A 19672-nucleotide genomic window follows, 5' to 3' on the forward strand; every position below is an offset into this window, starting at 1 on the left:
ATTCTTATGCAATGGCTCCCTATAGCTTTAAAAAACTATTGAAATAAAGAGTTTTTTTTTTTTTTTTTACAGAAGCTATTAATGACAAATAAAATCAAGATATAACAATTTGTTAACCTAAAACAAATCACATTGTGCAATGAGTCAGCACCTTCCTACTTCACCTCCTGCAACATCTACAGACCTTCACCTGTGACTAACCTTAAGTTTTAAATCCCTGGTAAGATACAGTATCTACACCAATAAAAACACTATTCTGGAAGAAAATAGAGATTTTAATTGTGTGGGAACAGATTCATTTAACCACCAATGTACAGGTTAAATATACATGCTTTATGTGTGGCAAGAAATGAGCAATTAGCATGTGTTGATCACATGATCATATGTTATCAAATTCAAGTTACTTTTTGTAGCCTTTCAAATACATTATCTACAAAAAAAAATCTTTATATAACATTGTGTTCATGTAAACTGAGATGCAAGATAATGTTTTATTTCTTGATGTCGATTTATTTTTATTTTAAACTGTTTTTAAGTTGCCATTTAGATGATCAATATAAATCAAAACAAATCAAACATTATTCTATTTAATTAATTTTAACTGTATAGAATTTAATACACTGTATTGTCTTCATTGAGAAGGTATTTTTTCAGCTCCAGAATGACTTTAATCCAGATGAGATGAGGTTAAATGGTTCCTTAGAGAGTAAAGGTTGGAGAACCCTGGTTTAGTCCATTGTTGGAACAGTGACAGCAGAAAATGTACAAATGATCAACTATTGAAGGCTAATGCGTGCTGGAGTGGTTAGTGTTGTAGACTGATCTAGGTCTTGAGACCACCCGTTTAAGGTCTTGGTCTTGGACTCAAGATTTTCCATCAAAACCAGTGGAGACCAGCCCTGATCTGCTATTCTTTAACTTCATTAATGTGATAATAAGGAGACACACTGTGAACTGTTCCTGATGAATTCATGCTGTGATTTGATTTCAAACATTTAGCATTAGCTCACTGTTTGTTCTGCCTCCTTGGAAACATTTCCCAGTGTCTTACGTGTCAGACGAGCCTGGAAATCCAGACGAACATCTGTGTGTATTACAGCTGGATCAGTCGCTGGTACAGAGTCTGGAATTGTTCCAGGCTTGTGTCAGACACCTGCAAAAACTCAGAAATCAGAATCATTTTCAGAAACACCAATGCACACCTAGTTTAGGCCTCATTCAGCTGACTAAGCTATTTAAAATAAGTCTGGACTTAGCTGTGGCTTTTAAATACAACAAGGATTTATTTTTGATGTTTCATTTTGCAAGAAACAACTCAAGATGTTAAGCTTTGAGTTTTCTTTGAAAGAGTGGCAGACACTTTGTTTTTGTCTGTGAAATGTATTAAAAAGAAAGAACACTAACTGTTTCACCTCGTCATTGTTCTTAAAATAGATTTTTATGGTAATGGCCTTGACTTGGTCTCGGTGCATTCTGGTCTCTGACAGTGGTCTTGAGTACAATACTGGTATTTGATGTGCTAAAGCTTAGGGGTGGGAAAAATGTTGATCAAGATATATCGCAATATTTTTGCTGACACTAGGCAAAATCAATATTTCTCCCTAGAATTGCTCTCTCTCTCTCTTTTTTTTTTTTTTAAATATTAAATGTTTTTGCATATGTGATCATAAAGGTTAACACTACATGCACTTTAATGTGCAGTCGACTAACTGACTTGGATAAACTTTATGATTCAACTTTTGTTTATGGATGAGGAAATTAAATAGTAATCCAATCAGCACCAAAGTATTGTGATTAAAATCCTCCCAGCCCTACTAAAGAGCATTACTAGTGTGGGAATGTCGACTAAAGATCACTGGAGGAGTTCCCAGCTTACGTTTCTAACAGCAGACGTTATGCTGCATGCAGTTTAACGTCTCTGTGCAGAGTTTGCAGCTCACATGTGAAACCGTTAGTCACCCATTTTCTATTTGCTCATTTACTGTCACACATTCCACCCAGTCACACACAGATCTGTGGTCGTCTTGTAAATATTAGCCACACACACTTTATCACGTCGTCGACTCGAGGTGAAGAGAATCGTCATTGTGCTTCTTTAAAAATCACAGTACATGTTGGTATGCATAGGATTTACCACAAAGCAACCACTCAGAGTGTTTTTCAGGGGATGTTTGTCCTCCTTTAAATTATAGTCATGCTGAAATCTTATTTACGAAAAGGAAATAAAAACTGAATCCCTGGGATCATTTTGGAGGAGAAAACCACACATAAGACAAAAGCAAAGCAAGGCTTTTACACTTAGAGAGACGTTTAGTAAAAATATGTATAATAAAAATAAATATACACTCAAAGCACACACAGAACGCGTTCCATCATCAGTTGACGTGGTAAAGATAAACCTCTTCAGTACACAATAAAATGTTGATGCCTAATAATCATTTACAGTAGATGCATCGTTAGCAGATTCACTCAAAGAATAAACAGGAATATTAATGCATAAATACAATATAAATAGCAGGTTTTCTGATGAGCAGGACAGACAGTCAGTAGTTTGGATCTCTAGTGATGAGATTAATGTCTCTATACAATATCATATCAGTGCTTTCCCTTTTTGTATACACTTATTTAAAAAAAAAAAATATATATATATCTAACAACTGTGCTAATTTTAAACCACTGATTAGATCTGAGAACACATCGATACACAACCTACAGGTGTTTCTCATGGAGCGCTTATAGGCACCTATAAAAAAGATACCTGAGCCACAAAAAAAGCAATAAACAAGAGCCAATAGAAAATGCACGATCGATTGAAATGAATAATAAAACTTAGCGTCAGTGATGGTTGAAATTCACAGTTTCAGTTTGTTAGGCCTCGTCTTTCAGTCGATAATCATTACAGCAGGATGAGTGACTTTCTTCAGCTTTATGAGTGTATGCTGGGATTCTCTACCCCAGTATTTACTGACCTTTTTTTATCTTGTGTACCAGCTTCTATTTTCACCTCTTTCCTTATATTTACTGATGTTCACATGTTTAAGCATGCTCCCGTCAACTAGCGCATCAATAACTGCAAAAGTGAAGGCAGTTATTCATGTTTTGTAACTAAACTGCTTAAAACAAACGTATTTGGGTATGAAGTAGTTTTGTTGCTTGATTCTTGTCTAGTTTTTCAATTTGGCGTATTTTGTTGTAAAAATGTAAGAGTGACTGCCCTCTATAGATCTAAACCTGGCTGGTTATAATCAAATTTTGCTACTGGCAGCTTTCGCCACTAACCACCACTGTTTAGCTCAATGGGCGTGTCTTAGCTGCTCCAGGAGCCCCGCCCATAATCAAGACTTTTTTTTAATATCCAGCCCCAATGCATGTCAGACAAAACCTTGGGTTTAGTTGCTCTTGATCTTGTATGTATCTTATTTGGAAAAAGGGCTTAAATAAAGAGCAGGAAAGCAATCCTATTTATTAAAAAAATGATTAATCAATGGTTAAATACAGTGTTTTACTCTATTTAACTGAAACACTATTCTGACCACTAGGGGCAGAAAAACAGCAAGAATTATGCTAAAACCTTACTCAAGTGAATGTATGAAAGTGCCTCTTCTGACCTAATGTACTAAACCATGAAAGGCTTCATGGTAAAAGTGGTGAAAAGTGGTGCTTAAATGCAATAATTCTACATTTGGACGATCACTCATTGATTGTCTGACACCACTGATGAGAATCCTTTTGTTTAGTCTTAAATCCATACTGTTTTTCACACCCAGTACTGATTCCTCTGCAGCGTGGGCGTGGCCGCTTGGATGATTTGAGAAGAAGCTGCAGACACGCCCCCACTCCTGGAAGTGAAAATCAGGTTTGAATCAATGGTGCTGTAGGGGGAACTCTGATAAGGCGTCAGCAATCGGTCAATCACGGGACTGCCCGTGCGTGCGGGGGCTAAAGGAGTCACCGTCACAGTGGGAACCGTCGCACTTCTTTGCGTTTGTCCCTGGTACGACAGGCTGCTGGGAGGCCCGGGGGAAGCTGGTTCCTGTGGTGTTGCTGTGTTCTGCTTCCTCTGCTTGTGGTGTCTCAGATAAACGACCAGAACCACAAATATGATGACCAGCAGCAGCAGGGCCAGCAGAGGTAAGATAACCAGCAGCGGATTGGAGCCTTTCTGTGGGTACGACTCCACGCGGACCGGAGTGTTCCTGAAGGGGAACTCCTCCGTTTGCGAGGGCTTGCCACGGGTTGTGGTGAAAATGCTGGTTCTGTTGGAGTTCCCCCAGCGGCTCCGCCCCTTGATTTTCTGCTGGTTTTTACTTGGTTTCTGTGTGGAGCGGAACACTGTGGACAAGCCTGGTGAGGCAGTTCCGTTTCCTGTCGTCCTAAGTGGTGTTTGAGGAACAGGTGAGGTGGTTAAAATAGGGCTCGTAGTTGTTGGGAAAAGCGCTGGATTAAAAGGAACAAGCGTAAAGTAGATTTCCCCTATAGCCGGCTGGACGTTTTCAGCTTTCAATACGAAGACTATCGAGTCATTGAGTTCTTGAACGCTTGACATATTAGCGCTTAGCTCTAAGAGCAGCTTTTCTTGGACAACATCTTGATAAGTAAAATAATCTGCTGGTTCACCTTTCATGGACATGTGAGGTTCTGTCTGAACCACTTTACCATATTTCGGGTGAGCAATAATCTCAATAACAGGGTCACTTCCACTCAGGTTGGCAAGTTCTTCTGCGTTAATGATGGAGGAGTCGATTTTAATCGGAACCCCGTTGGGAAAGCTTAAACCTTTGCCCACCTTGACTAAAGGTGAGACGGTGATGTTCAGCACTTGTCCGGTAACGTTCGCCTCTGAAGTGAAGGTGGTGAACTCAAAACTGTCCTCTGCAGATGAATGAGAGATCATGTGGTAGGACAAACGTCCCGCACGTAGATCCTCCTGCATGAAACGAGAAACCTCTCTGTTTTCCATTAGAAGTTTACCAAAGTTTGGAGGTCTGGTAATGAGGAAGTGAATGGTGACATTTTTTCCATTTGTTTCAGCAGAAAGGTTATTATTGGTCAGGGGAACTGAAGTGGTTCCTTGTTGCAGAGTCAGTTTAGTTAGATTCACCAGAGAAATAGTAACTTCCGTCACTTCTAGGTTGAAAAGTTTATAAATGGGTTTATGATGGCCGTCGGTAACGCTGAAGTAGAAAACTCCGGATGAAGGGCTCCCATCGTGGATGAAATAAACAGTTCTATTATTGATCTGAGCTTGAGTGAAGGCTGCGATTGAAACATTTAAGCTCCCGTCAAACGCTAAATAGCCATTGCTTGGTTTGCTAATCACAGAAAATACAATATCTTCAGGAGGATTGTCCAAGTCTTCAACTTTGAGATTTTCAGGCCCCAAAGTGGCAGCATCTCCTTGTACCACCTTCAGACTGGGAGCTTTGGTTTTGAGCAGAGGTGGCTGGTCATTGATGGGCGTCACGGTGATGTTAAAACGCTCTTTGACCACATCGCCGTCATCCTGCGAGAGCTGTGCGGTTTTACCTTTCATATTGAGCCACGCGCTGAACACAAACGAGTCCCGGGTGGTCTCGGAGTTGTCGTGTTTGTAGGTGATGCCGTATTTGGTGACAATGAACTGGGAGAAGTTGGGTTTCTCCTTGGTGAGGTTTCTCTCTCCCACCACAATGACACCGTGTTGAGGTAAAGACGTCACCTGAAACCAGACCTCATGGGAGCTCCGCTCGGGAGTCGACAGCTTGGACATCAGGTTCGAGGCGTCCAGCTTCAAGTCGTCGATGACGACACTCCCGCCTTCCATCACCTCCGCACCTATTACCATGGCAACAGCAGGAAGCAAAGCTGGTAAATGTTTTCTTCGAGGTTGGGATGCTAAGACTTAAAAACGTAGCTCTTGTTGATGCTCTTACCAGTGTTAGCGAGCAGGACTGTGTTGTGTTCTGGTCCTGTGTTTTCATAGGAAATGTCTACCCTGAAGGTCTGGCTGTCCATGGAAGCAGGAGGCGATGCTATAGATAATGTCATGGAGTCCATGGCCTCCCAGCCCACGGACTCCATGGGGGCTTGGAGGTACAAAACCTCTTTCCTGTCCACCTGTGGGACAAGGACAGACAGGATCAAACATCAGACAAATAGAACAAATTTACATCAACCAAAGATAGGTCAGTATGTGATCATCATCATAGGTTAGCTTAAAAACTGGCTCATGAAGAATGTGTCGTTTTGTTGCCATGGAGGTGGAGGATGGGAATCCAAATAAAACGCTAACAAAGACTTGAAAACCATATGAGCACTTTTTTTATGTTTGACTCAAAGACTTTTGCATCACTACAAGTGAGAGGAAAGAAAGTAAAAGCAGATAAAATACTTTTTGCTATTAGCATTAGCGTCAACACATGCCATTTGTTCTCTATTAAGAAGTCATTTTTATGGAGTTAAAATAATGCAAAAACTTGACAAAAACACAAAACATGTTTTAGTCACACCCAATGATTCACAAAAAAACTCAAAAATCATCATTCAAATACTAAAACATTTTGTTTTGCAAATAAGAAACATACCTGTCAAACAAATATGGCATATTTTACACATAAAAATGAACACAAACTAAAATCTTTCAAATGCAAAAAACAAAACAAAACGTTACAAAACTGTAGATTTCTTTAAATGTTTACTGGCTTTTGTGTGAGGATCTGTAAGGCAGAACATTTGTGCCAAAAGTCACTAGACAGCTTTGTTGCTGTTGTAGAATCGTCTTTATTTTTCAAACTGTATATTTTTTTAGAAACTTGTACTTGTACTTAAAAACGTATGTATCTTATTTGCAGACAAACTAGGCAAACAAAATATCAATCATTCGCCACCAGTACTGTAAACAGTCAGATTTCCATATTACAATGTGAGTCACAATGCTTAACTGCAGAGAATATGAATGCAAGCAACAACAAACGAAGGGGTGGTAAAAGTGTTCAAATAGTGATGTGAAACTACACAATGCTCACGGTGGATTGCATGTTCTCCTTTTATAATACATGATTTTATCCAGAACAGGACACTGATAGGCCGGTTTGGCATCTGGATTATTAGTCCTCTATATTTCTTTGGTGATCATTAATTGTTATTTTCAGATCATATGATTTGTGGGCGGGGCTAGCAAAAGTCGAATCTGCTGTACTCGGCAGTAAATGTAGCTCTTAGTGGGTCGGATTCATTAGAAATAATTGATTACAGAAAAGTACTCTGAGGAAGCACAAAGTCCATTTCCTGAGTTGGGATGCAGAGCATGATTTATTAACAAGACAGAAATCTGGCAACTCCTCACAGGCCATAAAGACTATGATCAGTGTGTTTCACATGCTTTGTTCCCCATATTAGAAATGACAGGCGTTAATGAGACTGGCCTGTTGTTACTCACCATGTCCTGAGTGAAACTGGAGATGTCTACAGTTGAATTATCGAGCTGCCGCACCACCAGTCGACCCAGTTTGGGCTGTCTAATCAACGTGAACGTGACCACTCTGTTGGAGGTGTTGCTGATGTCATTAGTCACTGCTCGCAAATGCTCCGTCGTGATTGGCTGTGAGGAACCTGAGAGAAAAACAACAGGATTTTGGGTTACAATTTTTTTGCAGTATGCTTCCATTTTATTTTCAATTTTGTGCTTAAATAGTAACTAAACCCTGTATTGGCTGACGTGCATCTAGGCTGGAAATTTAAATAAATGCCTCGATTATGGGCGGGGCTCCTGGAGCAGTGAAGACACACCCAGTCTATACTAAAAAAATCTGCAAAGAACAATGTATGCTATGCTAACTAGCTTAATACTCAATATACCTTTCTAGTCACATTTTCAATCCAACCTACTGACCACAGATTAAAGAGGTGCTAGTTTTTATAGAAGGGGCGGGGCAAACAGTGGTTGTTTGTGATGTAAGAAGCCACTAATATCACAAACCACCATTCTTAGCCAATAGCAAAATTCAATTGTAATTGCTGGGTTTCAACCCATACAAACTGGGCCAATCCACACTTTACATAATTCATAAGCACAATTGAAGATGTACACATGATAATTCATGATAAATACACACAAATTATAAAACGTGTAAATTGTGGATATATTTGTGAATATTTTTAGACAAATCTCTCCCCATAATGGGGGGCAGTCCCTATTATGTTTTTACAACTAAATACGCCAAATTGAAATACTTTGACAAAAATGTCAAGAGTTGGACTCGAACCAATCATCAACACTACTTTGTAGTCATATGCATTAGTTTTCAGCAGAAAACTAATTTTGGGGTTGAGTTACTCTTTAACTTACTGTTCAGAAAAAAGCAGGAGATATCCTGTTTTTCTTTCTTTCTTTAACGTATTTTTGACTTAAATTGTATAAATAAGGGCCAGAAACATTTCCATGGGTCATTTGATGTGTCAAAGTCAAACTGCACAACTAAATAACGTCTTCCTAGAAGGCACAATCCTTCCCGTTACATAAAATTGATTGAGTAGAGATTTCCTCCCTCACACATACTGTACATATCCAGGGCCTTTGCCAAGGTCCTTAAATATTGCTGATAGATGATTTGAGGCACTAATGGAGAAAAAGAGTCACATCAGCAGTGATGAGCATTACTCCCACTGTTTCTGTCTCTCATGGGAAAAAGTCCTCCTCTGCGGGGGAGACGGAGCGTCTTATCTTGTTATAATTAGAGAACATAATGCACTGAATGGGATTAAGATGGATTTATTACATTGTGAGATATCTGTGTTTGGAACGTGATGTTCGTCTCATTATTACAGCCTAGCTTTAAACAGTACAAGCACATTATCTAATCACCACACGTCAACTGAAAACAAGCTTAAAGCAGTGCAGGTGATACTGGAACACATTAAACTACAACCACTGTTTTTATAGGAACGTTTCCTCATCCATTCTTCATGATGTCATTGCTCATGACTGAGCAGGAAAGAAGGAAGAAGTGTCTCACGTCACCATCACCTTCAGTCCAGGGGTGGACTGGCCATCTGGCATACCGGCCACCGTCCTGGTGGACTATGACCCGAAGTGGGCCAGTCCGGTTCACTACGTTTTTTTTTTGAAGAGTGAGTGGAGGCAGACATGGTAACATGTGGCCAAAAATGGTCCAAAAGTGGCAAAAATATGGCAAAAAAAAAAAAAAGAGTGTAAAGTGACTAAAACGGGCAAAAAGCAGTCAAGAGTGGCCAAAATATAGGCAAATAAAGAGGAACCAGGTGGCATTTAATGGCAAAGGATAGCTTCAATGGGCAAAATGTGACAAACAATAGTAAAAAATGGGAAACAAAATGAGAAAAGGGTAACATGGTATTTATTGGGCAAAACTTAGCCTATTTGGATGAAAAGTGACCAAAAATTCAAGAAAGGACAAAAATTGGATAAAAGTGTCCAAATGAACTTGCAAAAATAGGAAAAAAAAGGGGCATTTATTGCCAAAAAGTAGTTAAAGTCTGGAAAAGAGAGCAAAAATGGGACAAAAGAAGTTGCAAAATAGCCAAAGGAAATAGGTAAAAATGAGTTAAAACGTTTCCTCCTTTTAAGGTTTTCTAGGGGAATAATAATTAAAATGAAGAAGCCACATGTTGAGCATCACTGACTTAATAACTGCTTCTACGTGTTGTCCGCTGGTAATGTAGTGGTCTGGATAGAAAATGCCAGGGCTGAAATTTTGTCCCAGTCCACCCACATCCCCCATTGTCAGCTAAAACAAGGCCTCATAAACTGAGGCAGTGCAGCTTCTCCAGTAGCCAGTCACAAAAACATTCCTTAGAGCTCAACCAACAGATCACATCATAACCTCAGAATAAGTGCAAAATGACAGAAAAGACACCCAGAGCATCTGTTTTCAGCTCCTAATAATTAAGAGTAAAGACCTGCTCAGCTCCAGAGGTTTTTCCATGGAAGTTTAGGTCGCTTTAAGTTATCAAGTTACAAGCTTAACACAAACACATTTCACCACTATTCACCAAATGTAAAGAGGAAATACTGCTTCAGCTAAAAATAGAAGAGTAAAACTTTAAAAGTGAGTCACTGTCAGAGACCATAAATACTGCAGTTTCAGCTACTTTTAACGAGCAGCTAGGGGATTTCACTATGACAAGATGCTTTAAAATAAAGAGATACCTCACTCAACCCTGTGGACTATCTACTATCTATACCATATGTCAAACTCACGGCCTGGGGGCCAAATCTGGCCCCTTCGAGCATCAATTTGGCCCGCAGGAGAAAGTAAAAATGACATAAGACTATAACAGTTTTTGATATCTCAGTCTCTTCAAATTCAATTAAACTCTACAAGCGTGTCAAACTAATTTTTGTTCAGGGGCCAAATACAAAGTCGTTTGATCCTAAGTGGGCCACAAATTTTAGGCAGAAAAATTAGCAATTTGAATATTAACGTCCAGAACAAGAGGTATAAATGATATATAAAGTATGTAAGCAGCGAAGAATATCCATGCAATAAGTGACAGATATCAGTCCCTACAGGAATTTCTCTTTTAAATTTCATTGATTTTGTGACCAATTTTTATTTACTTTGGGTGAAAATGATGTGAAATATTGTAATATGAGGGAAACTGAGTTCTTTGAACAATTTGAGATTTAAAATGACTGCAGTCGTGATAAATGCATGTGAAAATTGCAATCCTCCAAATATTGTTGAGTTTCATTACATTTGTGATATATCTACAACTGAAATATTTGGTAATTTAGACAATAATTTATGTTTTTTTTTTTTTTTCTGTTTCTTTCTCTTGCGGGCCAAATTTTGGGCCCCAGGCCTCAAGTTTGACACATTTGCTGCATAATATTATCAGGACCTCACTATTTTCCCATGCCTATGTCACATGGCTGCAGTTGCAAATTGTCAACTCTAAATTTTTCTAAAATCAAGCAATTTCTCGCCAACAATCCCATAAAATGGTCATAAAATCAAGAAATGTTCAAGTGCTTCGGTGCCTAACATATTTTACAAATCAGCTATATATGGAAGTGCAAACCAGGGCACATAAATGTTGAAATTAATCATTTTCTCACCTAAAATCTGGTTCATGTTTGTCCCCTGAACTAAAATGAGTTTAACGCCTCTATAAAACATAAATCCTCTGAGATGTAAAGCTTAACCATTCAGGGAATCATTAAAACACAGACAGAGAAAGTTGTTTGAACATTTTCCCCATGAAGTGGGACAACTTTAAATCCAATAAGAGCAAATCCACTTGTTCACACATGACAACATCAGTAGAAGTGAGAATAAAAAAAGATGAATCTCGCTGGTGTGAAAAACTAATAAACAATAAATGATTATAAGACACAGTGGTAAACTACAATGGCCTCATGTAAAGGATTTTCAATATTTGTGAGTGGTTAAATAGCCCAAAGTTGGGGCCAAAAATAAAAATGAAGTTGCATTAAGAAAAATTGTTTTATAGCCAAAGAAAGTGTCATCTTTATACGATCAATGAAAAATTCCCTTCCCACAAGTTATGGGCCAATGAAAATAGTAAAAAAGGTATTATTTTGGATTTCAAGAAACCTTCACCCAAGAACCAACGCATGTGACTACACCTCTACACCATGTAGAAGTCATTAAGTCAGTGATGCTCAACATGAGGCTCTTTGTCTTCATTTTAATCATTATTCCCACAAAAAACCTTAACAGAGGAAACTTTTTAACTCCTTTTACCTATATTTTATGGCCACTTTGAACTTTCTTTGTCCCATTTTCAAAAAGTTCGGACACTTTTTTCAGATTTTAGCTACCTTTTGCTAATAAATATCCCTTTTTGTCTATATTTTTTGAAAGTTTTATGGAAAAAAAAAATTCCGCTCTTTTTTTGGCCAATTTTCATCTAAATAAGCTATAAATAACAATAAAAATCACTTTGTTTCCTTGTTTCCATGTCTGCCTCCACTCACTCATCAAAAAAATCCCCCCAAAAACCTTAGCAAACCAGACCGGCTCAGAAACATGTTTCACAGATATTTTTATATATTCTGAGAGAGTAGGTGGAGTTGTATTACTATACCAAATTTCAGTTTCCTAAGTGGTGTAATTTTGGAGATTTAGGAAAATCTTACCTGGAAACACCTTGAGAGGTCGATTTCTCTCCAGACTGAGAACTAAAGCTTTGGCTGTGACACTGAAGATCTGCTTGGGCGTAAAGTTCACACCATCATTGACTTGGAAGTTAAACCCTCCAGACATGGCACCTGTAAAAACAGCATGAGAAGAAAAAAAAAAAACAGCATGAGAAGAGGAAAGAAAATACACAATGAATAGTTAATCTATTAAAGGTCCTTTATTAGAGGGGGAAATACTTTCAATGCAAACATCTGTCAGAAAGGAAACGGCCTGTCTTTGAACTCAGCATGGTTAATTCACGTTTTTCTTTTAATACACGCAATAGGTCAAATGTTTTATTGTTAAATTCACACTAAAATCCCATTTGTGTGTATGTGTGTTAAAAAATTCCCCTCCATGCTGGCTGGAGATCCCCGTGCTCTATTATTCCAACCTTTGGTGCTGTTACAAAGAGAAACACAGCAGATAGGAATCAGAACAGTAAGCACAAACTGGATCTGAGTCATGGTCACATGTGGACAGGCTTTGTTGCTCTGTTTTACATCAGTTCCCAGACGATCAGCTGCTTGAACCTGCAATCTGACTTTCCGCCATGTCTGGATGTGTCAGTGTCACAACAACAAGGTTTCACAACATTTGTGCTGATTGTAGTGGAACTATTCTCAATCTGAGTGGGTGAAAAGCAAAGGTTGATGAAGAAGAAGTGATGGCCAACAGCACCTCCTAGTGGACACAATGAGGATTAACATTATGACACTGACAAATATACGACTACAGTGTTTTAAAAAACAGACGCGTTAACTTAAATGTCCTGCTCTAAATTTAAATGTGGAAATTGAAACAGTTATCTGAATTAAATGAAGCCTTAAGAATTCCTCGTCAGCCTTTCAATCTAGAACTCTTAGAGTGGGAGCAGTAATTTATCACAGCGGGGACGCAAACATGTGATTCTATCTGATCTGAGGGCCACATTATCAACATACATGTCCGCATTTAGAATAATGGCTGATCTGAACATTAATACAAGGAAGAAGAAAATAGCGGTTGTCTGTTTTTGACAGCAATTTGTGTGTTTTGGAGTCATTTTATTTTGTGTGGTTTCAGAGTTATTTCCTGCTTTTTTTGTTTTCATTCAACATTTCTGCAGTCATTTTGTAGGTTTTTATTCTTCCGTTCTTCTTTCTTTCCATTTTGTGCGTCTTTCTTTTTGTTTTGTATATTTTGGTTGTGGAGGTGGATGAAGTATTCAAAGTAAAAGTATAAATACTCCTTGTCAAAATAAACAACACGAACCACAACAAAAACACAAATGACAACCAAACAGCAAATTACTTATGTACTATACGTAAGTACTTTGTTTGAATATCTGTACGTTAGTCAAGTATTATTTTTGGGGTACACGGAATCAATTTGTGTATTTCTGTTGTCGTTTTTGTGTTTTTAAGAAATGTGTGTTTTTTTTTTTTTTTTTTTCTGTTTCTTTCTCTTGCGGGCCGAATTTTGGGCCCCAGGCCTCAAGTTTGACACATTTGCTGCATAATATTATCAGGACCTCACTATTTTCCCATGCCTATGTCACATGGCTGCAGTTGCAAATTGTCAACTCTAAATTTTTCTAAAATCAAGCAATTTCTCGCCAACAATCAAATAAAATAGTCATAAAATCAAGAAATGTTCAAGTGCTTCGGTGCCTTACATATTTTACAAATCAGCTATATATGGAAGTGCAAACCAGGGCACATACATGTTGAAATTACTCATTTTCTCACCTAAAATCTGGTTCATGTTTGTCCCCTGAACTAAAATGAGTTTAACGCCTCTATAAAACATAAATCCTCTGAGATGTAAAGCTTAACCATTCAGGGAATCATTAAAACACAGACAGAGACATGAAGTGGGACAACTTTAAATCCAATAAGAGCAAATCCACTTGTTCACACATAACAACATCAGTAAAAGTGAGAATAAAAAAAGATGAATCTAGCTGGTGTGAAAAACTAATAAACAATAAATGATTATAAGACACAGTGGTAAACTACAATGGCCTCATGTAAAGGATTTTCAATATTTGTGAGTGGTTAAATAGCCCAAAGTTGGGGCAGGAAATAACTCTGAAACCACACAAAATAAAATGACTCCAAAACACACAAATTGCTGTCAAAAACAGACAACCGCTATTTTCTTCTTCCTTGTATTAATGTTCAGATCAGCCATTATTCTAAATGCGGACATGTATGTTGATAATGTGGCCCTCAGATCAGATAGAATCACATGTTTGCGTCCCCGCTGTGATAAATTACTGCTCCCACTCTAAGAGTTCTAGATTGAAAGGCTGACGAGGAATTCTTAAGGCTTCATTTAATTCAGATAACTGTTTCAATTTCCACATTTAAATTTAGACAACCAAACAGCAAATTACTTATGTACTATACGTAAGTACTTTGTTTGAATATCTGTACGTTAGTCAAGTATTATTTTTGGGGTACACGGAATCAATTTGTGTATTTCTGTTGTCGTTTTTGTGTTTTTAAGAAATGTGTGTTTTTCTGCTGTTGTGTGTTTTTGTTGTCGTTTTGGTTTTCATTTTATGCATTTCTGGCGTGTTTTTGAAAAACATTTTGTGTCCATCAGTTGTAGCTGGAGTAATTTTTTCCGCTGTTCTGTGATATTTGCTTACCATTTTGTGTGCTCGTTTTGGAAGTTGCACAAATTTAGGCCGAGGGCCGCATGTGGCCCCCAGGCCCATGTCTGTTATACAGTAATTCAGCATTCATTTCTGCCTGTCTCATCATCAATCATTCAACTGACGGACGGACGGACGGCAGGAGCTCAAACCTATGACCCTCTTCCACATTTTGTGGCGGGGGATAATAAGTATTACTACATACCTACTCATATGTATTCAGCAGAAAAAAGTGGTTGATAAATAAATAAATTATTCTGATTCTTTTAGAGTGTACTTACATTTTAAATCCTTTAGGTGTTTAGTTGGTCCAACTATGTGTTTTTTCCACTGTATGAATGAATGATAAACAAAATCACTGTACCTTTGTGAACAAACAGCAGCTGCCCTTGGTCAATGTGGGCCTGGGTGAAGTTCAGCACCGCCCTCATGGGGGCGCTCTTCACGGACAGGTGTCCATTGCTGGGCGGGGTCACCATGAAGCGGAGCTCCTGAGGCGGTGTGTCCAGGTCCTGCGCTCTTAGATCCTCTGCTTGGATCTCTGTGACCGACGACACCCAAACCTGGACGAATGACAGACAAGGACAGAGCAGCTGCCGTCAGTGATCCACACTGAACCACGGACCTGTAGGGGTTTGTGGATGTTTGGAGAGTTTAATAACATTTGACAGCTCAAACCAAGTCTGACATTTATTCTGACAGATGGAATGCAACGCTGCCATATCTACTTACAAACTGCGACTCATCCCTAGTCAGAGATGACAGTCTTCAAAGGAATCAAACCATTCCTAGTGAAATGTCTGGAAGACGTCTTTACTTTTTGTCTGACTTTGATGCACCTATAGGACATTTGACTTCATCGAGCTCAAGGCAGATTAAGCCCAAACCAGTGAGGGACACGCACGGGACCAACAGTACCACAAGTACCAGCTGACGAGTCCTTGTCAGTCACCACCACACACACACACACAAAGGACCCTGGACACTGCAACTGTTACTCCCACTGCAGGGCTTTTTCCCACATGCTTCTTCCTTTTTCACTCCTCACTTCCCCTGCACAGCAGATCATCCACTGGAGCACAATTACGATAAAAATATCCACATCATGCACTGAGATGGTAAGACAATAACAACCTGAGGAGAAATGTCACTTGAGCGTTGCTTGAATCAAGGACATCTTTGGACTAAATATAGCCATGTGAAATAGTTGGATGTAGAGCTCTGCAAAGTCCTGCTTCTATGCAAGATCAAAATATTTATTCGAAAGCAAAAGGACGGAGAGACTCGTTGACAATGAGAAAAAGTGTGAAGAGCTGCAGATATTTGATTATTTAAGTCAAGGCCAGATGCTGCCATGGTGAAAGAAGGAACATGTGGCCATCATTACCATCCATGGTTCTCTAGTTAGTACAGATATTTCCTCTTTAACAAATCACCCCATCCTATATATATCAGTGTTTGTGGGTACGCAATGGCAGTACAGGGGCTACTTCAGAGAGAGAGTGGAAAATTAACAAATTAAAGTATTAAAAATATGGGTTTTTATAATGATTATTTTTTAGTTGTGAAATTTAATCATAATAATGATGATGGAAATCATCTTGATTAGAACAGGAACTGAAAATACAAGGGTTATTAGTGTTGGTCCAACACCAGGAGGGAGATGACTGGAAATATCTATTCAGGAGGCACTAAATATAGTTTTATTCCACTTATTTACAAAGTTAGATTATTTAAAATGTGTGTTATTACTCATTCATTCCATCATTATGCTCTATAGTTGTTTTTTCATAGTACACTGAGCAAAATGTAGTAGGGGGTACTTGCATTCAGAAATAAGAGAAAGGGGTACTTGAGTTTGAGAACCACTGCTCTATATCAGGCATGGGATACAGAGGCCACATGCAGCCCTTTGTTTAATTTTGCGCAGTCTCGAAAGTCCAAGCAAAAAATTACAAAAAAAATTAAAAACACAAAACAGCAGCAAAAAAACACAAAAAATTACAGAAATACAAAAAATTACAGAAATACATGAAAGGACAGCAAAAATACACAAGCTGAAAATTGAAACATACAAAACAAAAACACAAAAAATTACAGTACATTTACAAAACATGGCCCTTAAATCATACAATCACACTCTCATAAAAGTTGTCCATCTCCTATTATGTATATATCAACTTTAATAAGATTAAATCAGGGCAAAAACACACAATGACTTTCTTTTTATCAGATACAGTATAATTGTCCAGTAGGGATGTCTTCAAACTTGTAATTGCTCACCATTTCAGATTCAGCTACGCTGTGTTTGATTAAAAAAGAATAATTTAAGTCAATATGAAAAAAGAAGACATAATAATAACAATTGATCAAAAACACTCCACCAAACAGAGGCTAATACAAACATTTACTCCTAGAGTGAATTTAAAACAGCGACTCTGTTTCAGTGTTTTACCTACGTTCCCCAACCTAGTGTAAAGGTTTTTTGTTTTTTTTTGGAAAAATTAGTAATTTAACACAGCTCTGCAATGAATAATGTCATTGAAATTAAAATATTTATTTTAGGACTTATTTAAATTTGTAGAGGAGACAAACATGGGATTACTAAGAACAAAAACAGTAAAAATGATAGTTTTTTAATCAACAATATTTGTTTGTATTACCATATGTAATTTACATATTTATGTTTATTTATGCCTGTGTTTTGATAGTGTTCTTTCACTATCTGGTGAATGTGTTGCCATGATTCGGTTTCTGTAAAGCTTTGGGTTACTTATTACTTTAGTTTGCTAGTCTGTCTGTACCCAATGGAGCAGAACTGTGGCGTTTAGTCACAAAAACAACTGCAAGCTCATAGTTTTGGTCACACTGAGGTCGTTTTTGAAGGTTCATCACACATTGATTCAAACCCTGGCAGACAAACCATGGTGTTAAACGTCACCTTTAAGTCAGAATAAACACCGTTGACTGTAGCGTCCACAGAAGCTGCTTTTTTATGTTGTCAAATGTTGTTTCCTGACATTTTAAACAAAGGGTGAGATCTCAGTCCTGTCTCCTTGTCCACATTGCTCCTTATATTACGCAGCAGGTGGACTAAACACTTCACAGCTCCTGCTCTGGGAAGGATGATGCATGTGACAAAGGTGGGAACTACAGGTCGACAGCACAGTAGCAGGTACTTTCTGTCACAGACAAACCAATTCTAATCTACTGTGACAACATTGGACAACAACACACAAGTAAAAAGGAAAAGACTCAACCCTCCCTGGATAATACCGTACAGCACAGATAAACCAAACATCATCACTCATTGTCACCAGATGTAAGGAAAAGAACCTGGAATCAAATCGTTGCTGCTTTGGAACTTTAGTTTATTAAAGTCTAGATGCACATCCAAATATTCTTTGACAGGCTATCAACAGGGATGTCCCGATACAACTTTTTCGTTTCCAATTTGACACCAATATTGCAGCCTTAAGTATCGGCCAATACCGATATTGATCCAATATCAGCATGAATTATACATACTTTTATGTTTCTTTAATAAATGTTTGTAGTGTGGAATGTTAGAAAAGACTTGATCAAGTGATGTTACTCAGAGAACAATAGTCATGAAAAAAACTGACCCATTTATTATTAACCTTCAACATAATATCTACAGTATTCTACAATTGAATAAAATAAATAAAAAAAAATCAATTGGGAAATTTTTTTTAATTTTTAATTTAATTTTTTTTAATCGGAATTTCAGAAGTTTTCAAGCTGATATCAGACCGATATCTGATATCGATATCGGATTGGGACACCCCTAGTTATCAACGAGGTCATCATCTGACTTTTTTTTAAGGTTAATACTGAATATAAAACACAAAAGATAATGATGACCTCACAATAATGAATCGTGCTAGATATCGGCCCACCCCTAATATGAACGTCTTAGTTTTTTTCAGCTCACATGCAATTACAAAACTTTTTTTTTCTTCTTTAAATTCCTCAAAACAACCTCTGAAACGTTTCTTCATGAAGGTCAAAAAAGTCTTACAGTGCCTCACTCCTCATTCTTTATCATGTTTTACCTTCCAGTTCATGCTCAACCCTTCAGTTGTTGTGAATATTTGTTGATGAACTGCTCACTTTTTGAAACATTTTCCTGCTTTTCTTGAATCTCTCTTTCTCTCTCTGTGCATTTTTGTGAGCTTTAATTATTAAAGAAGCATCTTCGTGTCATTTTATATTCAAATATCAGACAAACACTGAACAATTCTGACATGAGTATTGGGTGACTATGATTTTTGGTCTGTTGGTTTATAAATGTGTGAATGTAGCTGATTATGTAAAATGCTTTGGAATGACTCGAGTAATAATAAAATTGGTGATTATAAATCAAGCTCATTTGTTATAATGGCATGTTGCCCAAGCTCAGAGAACACATTTCTCTCTGTGTAGCTACGAAGCTAGTTTAATTTGCCGGTCTTGCACAAACCATATTACGTACCAGCAACAGAGACACCTAGTGGTCACTAATACATCCATTCCCCACGCTTGTGTTTGCTATAATTCACAGCTATACAATAAGTGACATTAAAAATCTAGAAATACTTGTTTCAAAAGTATGTTCTTGTAGTTTAAGGCTCAGCTGTTTCAGATCGCTGCCTGATGAGATCAGTGCATGTCTGCCTCTCTTTCCTGAGTCTGTGAGATCCCAGAGGAATGTGAAGCATCCAGGGCAAAGCTGCTCAGACAATAGCGTCCTAGAGAACACTTCAGAGACGTATTTCAGCTATAAACATCCAAACCCAAAGCACTAAACAGAGATGTGTTCTAAAAACTATACATCGCACAAAGAAGTCCTGACAATGGGAGT

General features: G+C 38.0%; 1 protein-coding gene across 1 annotated transcript in view; it reads right to left on the reverse strand.

Moving 5' to 3' along the window:
• Positions 1–1911: 1911 nt before the first annotated feature.
• The window catches only part of cspg4ba (chondroitin sulfate proteoglycan 4ba), a 41133-nt gene continuing 23372 nt past the window's right edge, over positions 1912–19672 (reverse strand). The window contains exons 6-10 of the mRNA XM_028458199.1: positions 15173–15371; positions 12122–12253; positions 7418–7590; positions 5913–6096; positions 1912–5814 (exon numbers count right to left, since the gene is read on the reverse strand). Of these exons, the coding sequence (XP_028314000.1) occupies positions 3758–5814; positions 5913–6096; positions 7418–7590; positions 12122–12253; positions 15173–15371 (2745 nt within the window). The 3' untranslated portion in view covers positions 1912–3757. The remainder of the gene's footprint in view (positions 5815–5912; positions 6097–7417; positions 7591–12121; positions 12254–15172; positions 15372–19672) is intronic.

This window comes from Gouania willdenowi, chromosome 9 (genome assembly GCF_900634775.1).
Source record: "Gouania willdenowi chromosome 9, fGouWil2.1, whole genome shotgun sequence".
Taxonomy (NCBI): domain Eukaryota; kingdom Metazoa; phylum Chordata; class Actinopteri; order Blenniiformes; family Gobiesocidae; genus Gouania; species Gouania willdenowi.